This window comes from Eschscholzia californica, unplaced genomic scaffold, assembly GCF_041429995.1.
Source record: "Eschscholzia californica isolate CP2 unplaced genomic scaffold, dmEscCali1.0.p SCAF_2, whole genome shotgun sequence".
NCBI classification, from domain to species: Eukaryota; Viridiplantae; Streptophyta; class Magnoliopsida; order Ranunculales; family Papaveraceae; genus Eschscholzia; species Eschscholzia californica.
In genome coordinates this window covers 31504862-31514532 of record NW_028238309.1, presented here as the reverse complement: position 1 = coordinate 31514532, position 9671 = coordinate 31504862, and the positions used below count along the sequence as shown (strand labels likewise).

The following is a 9671-nucleotide window of genomic DNA, read 5'->3' as shown; positions in this document are numbered from 1 at the left end:
TATTTTTTGCTGTCTTTTTATGATGTTTCTTTAGTACATCCTCTCAAAGACATTACTTTCAACACTTTATGTGCATAGGTAGAATCTAAAATAACTAAATTTTGTAAAATCACTAACTTCCCATCAGACATTTCTTCCTTTTACTACATTTCCTAATCTTACATTTCTAACATAACAAAATCACTATTCTGCAAAATCTAGAACATCAAACGTAAATACTTTGTTTTCTTTAAGTTGCATCTGAACCAATAGAAAAAGCAGTAATCCAGTTTTGAAGCACTAAATGGATATGGTAGAAAATCAGTGATTTAGTTTAGAAGCCTTAAATGGATTAGTATGTAACCCTAAATTAAAACCCTAAAGCAATGGTCCAATTTTAATCTTAATTAGGCTGAAGTAAACTACTAACGAACTCAATTAGCGTGATTAGAGTTAACCAAATATAGACAGTAAGGAAAAGTTATTTCTATGAACACTACTGTAAGTAGTAGTAAAGCTAATAAAATTGAGTTGTAGACGACGCTTGGAGCTTTCACTTGGAACAAGGAACAAGTAACTCAGGAACCCCAAAATCCAAGGAAAAATTGTTCACAGTAGCCCTAGACTGATGCAATCATCCATCAAAGTAATGAAACTACATGAATCCAGTTATGCATAAACAACCATACAAGAAAAAAAATCAAACGGATATCGATGAAGAAACAGGATGAGAAAAGTAACAATAAACAAAGAATTAAAAAAAACAAATTAAGATCAACACGTATTCATAAATTGAAAATGTTTATGCTTTTCATCTATCGAGAGAAAATGTTTATCAGATATGAATGAAACTAGATAAATAAAGACCTCACAGTAACAACGAATTTAATAGTAACAAATTCTCTTTTCGCCTTCCTTGCGTCAACCAAATTTGCAAGTGGAAGACCTATATATTATTTTCATTGCATTTAATCTATAGGTATTACGAAGATAAAACAATATTGAGCAAAGATACATCAACTTAAATTCAGTTTCATTGGACAGAAGCTATTACAGCAGAAAATGAAACTATTATATATAGTAAAAGATAAAACAATTTAGTGAGACATTTAATCGAACACCTCAAACCCACAAATAAATGAGTGAATTTGGTGAAAATCTGAGGCAAAATTCTTCTGAGAAAACAAAGAGATTCAGAATTGATTTAACATCATCGAATATGAAGAACTTTGACCACATAAATGTTGAAAGTAAATTACTCAAAAGCTAAAAAAAAATGCATACCTATGAATCAAAAATATTTACTCAAATGTCAACTAAATACTATTAAAATAATTTACAAAATCGAAAATGATAAAACTAAAAGTGAATAGAGGAACTTTCTTATTAGAAACCCTAAATCGATTTGTCACAAAATGAGTTAGGGAGAAAAGCATACTTGCCTGAAGCGGTTCAGTTTTGAAGTCCTAAGTCGATTAGTCCATAACCCTAAATTGAAACTCTAAGTTGTTCTTTAACCACAATTTGAGCTCGGAGTGTGTTTTCAGAAGGTACAACCTATAAAATCAAAAAATAATTTTCTGAAGGTAAAACTGATATGTTAGGTTAACAAAATGGAAGAAGAAAACAACCACAAATTGAAAATGTAAACAAATTGAAACACTGACCTCAATAAGAACAACCTTGTCAGAATTTTCAGATGAGGGTGGGGGAGACAACAGTCAACTTCGAAAGTTCCGAGGGTGATTTCCATCTTCATCTTCATTTCATGTCTATCAGTGGTGTTGGTCAAGAGGAAGTGAAAATCAGAAGATGAAAGCAGTGGAAGAGGATTTTGGGGGGAGAAGAGTTATTTCCATTTCCATGTTCATCTCTCTATACACTACTGATTGATGAAAGTCGTAGAAGAGGGGATTTTGAATTTTTGAGAAAGAGGGGGAGAGTGCGTAAGAGAGAGATAAATGAGAAGAACGGAATGCATATATTTGGGAAGAGGGCAAGCTAAAAAGCTGGTGAGAAGAAATCTGGACCATTCGGAGGAAGGGAAAATATACCCCCTCCGTTGTTATATATATATACTAGGCATAACCCCCGCCCTGTGGGCGGGGGAATGCCCTTTAGGCAATATATAAAACATGTAATTTCTTTTGTCACGTATAACAAACATTGCTCACCAATACAAAACTAATTCTACAACATACAGTTTCTGTAGTCACCAACTCAAAAGATAAATATATTTATCTCATGATCTCCTCTAACCGAATGTACACTTCAAATAAGAAATGTAAATTGTTGCATATATGCTCTTGTTTTATGCTCAGTTGACTTCACAAATCATATTTTGAGCATAAAAGAAACAATTACGACCACCAACTTTTCTAAACTACATCGAAGTCCATTCAAATTCTAAGCAATGATCACAAAGAAAGTAATCTTCAGCCAATAGGGTTTCTTTAATTTCTAGAGATAACAATTACTATCAACATGTTCTCCAATTGCACCCGAATTTAAAATCAGGTTGCTAGAACTTCTAATGATAGACAACTTTTAATGATAGACAACTTAATAAAAGAGATTACCTCTAGAGAAGATATAATTTTCCAACATGGCATCTAAAGCTCTGAAACCAGTTTATAAACATGAAACCTAGGTATCAATTCACATAAGGTACATAAAGCTCGTTTACCACATTGTTCATATTGAATCGTTAACTTACATGCAATGTTAGCAAGTGGTACAATATCAAGTAACAAACCAAATGTACTTGCATCAATTAGAATAATTATATTGAATTATTACCAATCTAAAATACTATATGAAAAAACTTCTAATTACAGAAATGATTATAGTTTTGTGTCACTATATGAAAAAACTTCTAATTACAGAATTATTACCAGTTTATAAACTTCTAATGTAAGCAAAAAAGATCAGAATAGCAGTAAGAGCGAGGTACCTTAAGTAATCAAATTTCAAATCAGCAACGATTATAGTTTTGTGTCAAGATCAGTTGCTTTACAAGAAAAAAATAAAGGTGTTCGAAATATGTTGCTTCGCAATCCCTATAACATCCAACAACTTCATTAGTCACGTATTTTCAATGTTCAAAATCAAGATAACAATATCTACCTACCCTTGTTGAAATGAATATGAGCTTCAAGTTTCTTTTAAATCAACAATGATTTAAGGTGAAAACCGACGAATATCAAATATATGAACCGAAAAATGTAAGTTTTATCAATTTAAGCTAAGAATATTATAGATACTCAAATGTAATGCGTTAAGCTTTAATCACAAGCTTTACCTCCGATCATGACAAATCTACATAGCCAAACATAACAATTTCGTCATGGCGTGGGTAATGATGGTATCCAACTCCACCTTTTACCCTTGTTCGATTTGATTACAACAACACTCCTGATTTATAAAATTCATGAAAACCAACATTGTTTCAAGGTGAAAGCTCACAATCAATAATGAACTAAAAAAGATGTAACATTCCATACATGTAAGTTAAAATGCTATAACTATACTTGTAAGATTCAATCCTGCATTTAATCTCCAATGATGGTGATATAAGCCCATGACGACAATGTAATCATGTTGTTAGTCATGATAGAATCCAACCCGTACCTTGTATCCTTGCCTGATTTGATTATGACTATACTTACTAATTACAAAAGGATAGAAAAAAGGCTTAATATTGCACAAATAAGAAAAGAATGATATGAAACAAAATCAGAGAATAATAATACCTTGTAAGATTTTCCAAATATCCTTTTGGTAACCATGACGGAACATAAAATTATGAAAAATGGAGAAGAAAATATATCCGTTTAGAAGCCATGGTGAAATCTGAAAACCTATGATCATAAAATTCGGATCAAAGATAGAGCAAAATAAAATGTTTTAGTTTTCTGAAGTTACATATTCTTATAGCCGAGCATATGCGTGAATAAAATACTTTATTTTTGAAGAAAAATCCGTTTCTTCATTAAGTATTGGATAGAATGATCCTCAGATGAATATACACAAGAAAAAGTCGAATATATAAAAGAAACGAAAAAGTATGAAGGTATGAAGCATACTCATACATTGATCATATATTCTAAATGAAATAAATTTCACTACAAAAATATGGCCTTTAGGGGCACACATAAATCGTCCCTAAAACCCAAAAAGCCGTCCCAAATACCCATTAGGGACAAATTCTGAAATGCCCCAGAAAGCGGTGTCCCCAATAGTATTGGTGACAACCTTAGGGACGAATTAGTTTGCCATTAATATATTTAGGGACAACAACTTTTTGTCACCAAAAATATTCTTGACGATTTTATCAAGACAAATTATTGTCACAAATTAATGTTAGGGCGCTTCAATGTTGTCACTAATAAGTATAGGGACACTTATTTGTCTTCACTAATAATAACAAAATTATTAAAAAAAATTATATACAGTATAGCTTTCCAGGTTACAACCTATTATTGTACCCGTAACATACAAAAAACAATTACACTAATCCACTGAACATTAATTTTACGAAACAACATAAGATTTGTATTACAACAAGAATGAACTAATGTAAATAAATATTTAACCATGAATCTTCAAACTAAGGTTTGTGTCCTTTACATATAAAATGAGAACACATTTCAAAATAAATTCCAACATCTATTGTTTTTTAAGTCAATTTAAGTACCAACTAACTACAATACTACGTAAGCATATAAAACAAAAGATGTAATAATAGTTGTACTATTCATTCGTGTCTCCTGTCTTCATCACCAAATGGCAGTATCCCTCCGTATAGCGATGTGGCAAACTGAAATGAAACAAAACATAATAGATAAGATTCACTCAAATATATGTTAATTAGAAAATTATAACGAAACATAGAATTTCCAACTAAAGGCGAGTTTAACATCTAATACATTTAAGATGTGAGAAAACAGCATTAACTTCACAAGTATCACCAACTAATAACATGAATAATACAGAGAAGCACCTTATAATAGTTCGCCATAAGTAAATTAATTTGGACTGTTAGGAGAACTTCCAAATGAGAAGTTAGGCGAAGATGCATGACCCTACAACAAGATAGTATAGATTATCATGACTTATCGGAACATAAAGTACATTGAAACCATAACTCTTTAAGTTTATACCTCTTGGTTGTTAAGACGTTTGAAATAAGCGTATCTGCAAGTTCAGTTTCCATTTCTTCCACTTTCTCTTTAAGTTTAAAACTTCTTCATCGTCTGTGGGAGTTTTAGCTTTTGACGATTCTATCCACACATATTTAGGAGTGCCTTTTCCATAACAACGAATGTGATCTCTTTTTTCAGGTCCCACGACTTCGCAAAATATGTCGTCTGGCCCATCACTATATACAGCCAATCCCTCTTGATTAGCCTTTGTGACCAATTTCCTCATTTGTTCCTTTAAATATTGAATGTAATATAAGTACGAAAAAGATGAATGAGAAAAAGAATAACGAGATCAATTAATTTCATCATTACCATCTTTTCAGCTGCTTCTTGTGTTATTGGTTCACTATTCTTCCGTGTGTGAGTTTTGAGGAACATTTCAACTTGTGATGCAGGTGTGCCCGGTGGTGCTGCTCTTTTAGGATCTTCTTCAATCTAAAAAATCCATAGAAATGAAATATGGTTATGAACTAAATTATAATAAGTTACTTCTTACCTCAATAGCGTATTTCGCATAGCTTTTGGATCCACCAGTATGTGGTATTTTTTTTTTCTATTCTCAGAGTTTTTTGCTGCTTTTTCCTACATAAAAAATTTAGTTAGTCATTGAAATGATAATATATTATAAGGTAAATGAAATAATGCTGGTAAATAAAATAATTAATGCAAGCCGAGTTTAGAAATTACTGCAACTATACTATTAGCCCAAATGCTTATAGCTATTCTCCATGATTCCAAAGGTACTTCTTGTGGACGGTTCATAAGTCTTTCAGTCGATGTTGAGAATGGAGAAAAGTAATCACGTTTTAGTTCATACTTGTTCTCTCTCCAAGCCTTGTTTAACTTGTCAACTACCCATTCCATGTTCTTGTCTGAGATGACAAAATATTTTGTAATATTTCGTACGGCATCATCCTTCCGCTCTTGGGGAAGCTCTTTCCATGTAGCTTGATGTACGGGTAGAATCTTGGCATCTCTACCAATTCTTCCAAGCAAAGCTGACAACTTTGTTGAATTTTCTCCAACTGGTTGTCCACGTTTCCAAGATACTTGTAGTGGTTCTTTTATGTTTGCCAACCAACGTAACTTCCCTTTTCCTCTTCCTTTTGTAGGAACATTTTGTTCTTGTGCTCCATCCATTGATATTGATAAGCTTAAACATACAAATTCAGATTAGTTTAAGTTAATAAAACAGAACAAACATCATTACATAAACACGATATAACTCCATACCTTAAGACAAAAGATTGGACTCTATTTATGCACAACGGTCATTCTTCAAGTCGCTTTAAGACATAACTGTGACGACATAACTCCATACTTTTAAATGGTCTAAACAATAATCTTATATTTGTAGAACTTTAAGTTAAATTCTAAGATAACATACTATAGTTCAACTCAAAGGGAAAATATACATACATTATCTCTAAAATGACATCTAATTCTCTGATATTGGGTGAACACGGGCATAAGATTAAAATAAGTTAAAAAGAATAATCAAAATGTGTTATAAGATTCAGAAATCAACTACAAAGTTCAAATACTAAACTGAAATTATAAAACATATAATAAAAACAAACTTAAACTTGAAAAGAACTCGAGTGATGAATTTCTTCGAACACCTGGTGGGCAAGATGTGAATATACAATTGAAATTCAAATGAAGACAAAGAAAAACAAAGATTAAAAACAGAAGATGAAGTAACAAAATTGAAGCAGCAACAACACCTTAATATGGCCTTATGGGATGAAGAAGTTGAGGATATGAACAATAAATCTGAATATGAACAAAAAAATCACATTAATAGTAATAAGAAGAAGAGGAAGAAGAAAAGGTGAGGAGAAGAAGACAAACTTGATTTTTTGCAACAATTTGGAGAAAAAATGGAAGCTGCAACAACACCCCACGATGACCTCACAGGGATAAGAGTCTAGGGTATGAACAATACAATCAGAATATGAACAACAAAATAAGAATACTAACAAGAAGAAGAATAAAAAAAATGTTTTATTGTTCACCAAAATTGTGAAGTTATGATAAGATCCATCTAATCTTATCATCTTTTATAATATTGTAGCTTAACTAATTATTCAGAAACAATTAATTTAGATCAAAAACGAATTTGTTAATATTTTGTTACCAGAAAGAAAAATAAGAAGAAGAACTAGACCAGAATATGAACAAAATATGATTCAGAAGAAGAAGAAGAGGAGAAGAACAACCTTGTTTTGTAGCAGCAAATTTGGAGAATCCAAGATGCAACAACACCTCTCGATTGTCTTGTGGGAAGAAGAAACTGAGAATATGACCAACAAAATCACGGTAAGAAGAAGATAGTAAAAACAGGAAGAAGAGAAGATTACCAACCTGGTCTTGAGCAACAACTCGAGAAGATCAACGCATGCACGGGAACGAGAAGTGGTAGAGAAGAGGAAAATTGGGAAGAAACCCTAAAATATTTCTTTTTTATGGCTGCCAACTCCTACCCACGTTTGGTGTTTGGCCATAAATTTGCCGCCAAACTTTTGCGCCCAAATTAAGTCCGCCTAAATTTTTCCCCAAGACCAAATTTCACTTAAAATTTGTCGATATTTATATCATTTCGGCAAAAATTTTGGTTTGTCCCTGATTGACCATTATTATTCAATAGTCATACAAACTTACAATTTTTATAGGGACAATTATCTCGTCCCCAATACAAATATATTTGTCCCTAATATAAATTTATTGGGGACAAGTATAAAAATTTGTCCCTATTGTAACATTTTTAGGGACATACGTGAAAAGTGTGTGCCCCTAAAAGCCATATTTTTTTGTAGTGATTTTGACTTAAAGACCAATATAGATACTCACTTTTATTAAAGAATCAAACTTTGATTAAATAATAATTTGTCGAATTGAATTAATAATACACAACACACTTCTGTCAATGAAAGAAGCTCTCACCACCCCCCAACTATGATAAATTTCAAAAAGTAGACCAAATAGAATTTCAGTTAAGGATGAAGATTCAAAATTAATAAAACAACAAGCAGAACTTTAGAGACTTCTCCAGGAAGTAACAAAGCCTGGAAATCTCACAATAATTGCAATGAAATTGTCTTTTATTAGTCTAAAATTGCAGCCAAATAATAAAAACCGAGTAAAATATAAGATCAAATACGAAGCTCCGAATTTCAATACGTGAAAGAAAAATCACTCTAAAATACCAAAATATATGAAAAAAAAATATAGATAACATAGTTGAAATATTAATTTCTTAGTAGATGGAAACCAAGATGATGACTGCAACAAAAAAAACTTAGGGATCAAAGTAATTACCCAAGACCTAACTGGTACTATTTTTTTTTTAATTTAACCATCCACTTTATATAAAGTAATTACCCAAGACATATAAGCTAACATACTGAAATCCCGAAAATGCAATCCAATGTTGTTGTATTGAACTGTGGGAAGAAGAAACTGAGAATATGACCAACAAAATCACGGTAAGAAGAAGATAGTAAAAACAGGAAGAAGAGAAGATTACCAACCTGGTCTTGAGCAACAACTCGAGAAGATCAACGCATGCACGGGAACGAGAAGTGGTAGAGAAGAGGAAAATTGGGAAGAAACCCTAAAATATTTCTTTTTTATGGCTGCCAACTCCTACCCACGTTTGGTGTTTGGCCATAAATTTGCCGCCAAACTTTTGCGCCCAAATTAAGTCCGCCTAAATTTTTCCCCAAGACCAAATTTCACTTAAAATTTGTCGATATTTATATCATTTCGGCAAAAATTTTGGTTTGTCCCTGATTGACCATTATTATTCAATAGTCATACAAACTTACAATTTTTATAGGGACAATTATCTCGTCCCCAATACAAATATATTTGTCCCTAATATAAATTTATTGGGGACAAGTATAAAAATTTGTCCCTATTGTAACATTTTTAGGGACATACGTGAAAAGTGTGTGCCCCTAAAAGCCATATTTTTTTGTAGTGATTTTGACTTAAAGACCAATATAGATACTCACTTTTATTAAAGAATCAAACTTTGATTAAATAATAATTTGTCGAATTGAATTAATAATACACAACACACTTCTGTCAATGAAAGAAGCTCTCACCACCCCCCAACTATGATAAATTTCAAAAAGTAGACCAAATAGAATTTCAGTTAAGGATGAAGATTCAAAATTAATAAAACAACAAGCAGAACTTTAGAGACTTCTCCAGGAAGTAACAAAGCCTGGAAATCTCACAATAATTGCAATGAAATTGTCTTTTATTAGTCTAAAATTGCAGCCAAATAATAAAAACCGAGTAAAATATAAGATCAAATACGAAGCTCCGAATTTCAATACGTGAAAGAAAAATCACTCTAAAATACCAAAATATATGAAAAAAAAATATAGATAACATAGTTGAAATATTAATTTCTTAGTAGATGGAAACCAAGATGATGACTGCAACAAAAAAAACTTAGGGATCAAAGTAATTACC

General features: G+C 31.7%; 1 protein-coding gene across 1 annotated transcript; it reads right to left on the bottom strand.

The window, feature by feature from the left end:
• Positions 1-4471: 4471 nt before the first annotated feature.
• Positions 4472-7621, bottom strand: LOC147557405 (uncharacterized). The gene is made up of 8 exons (XM_086658848.1): positions 7551-7621; positions 7406-7479; positions 7038-7113; positions 5871-6336; positions 5680-5736; positions 5496-5618; positions 4982-5415; positions 4472-4798 (listed from the first exon to the last, which is right to left on the bottom strand). Exons 4-7 carry the CDS (start codon positions 6321-6323, stop codon positions 5152-5154), a joined length of 897 nt encoding a protein of 298 aa, XP_086514974.1. The 5' UTR covers positions 6324-6336; positions 7038-7113; positions 7406-7479; positions 7551-7621; the 3' UTR covers positions 4472-4798; positions 4982-5151.
• Between the last annotated feature and the right edge of the window lie 2050 nt (positions 7622-9671).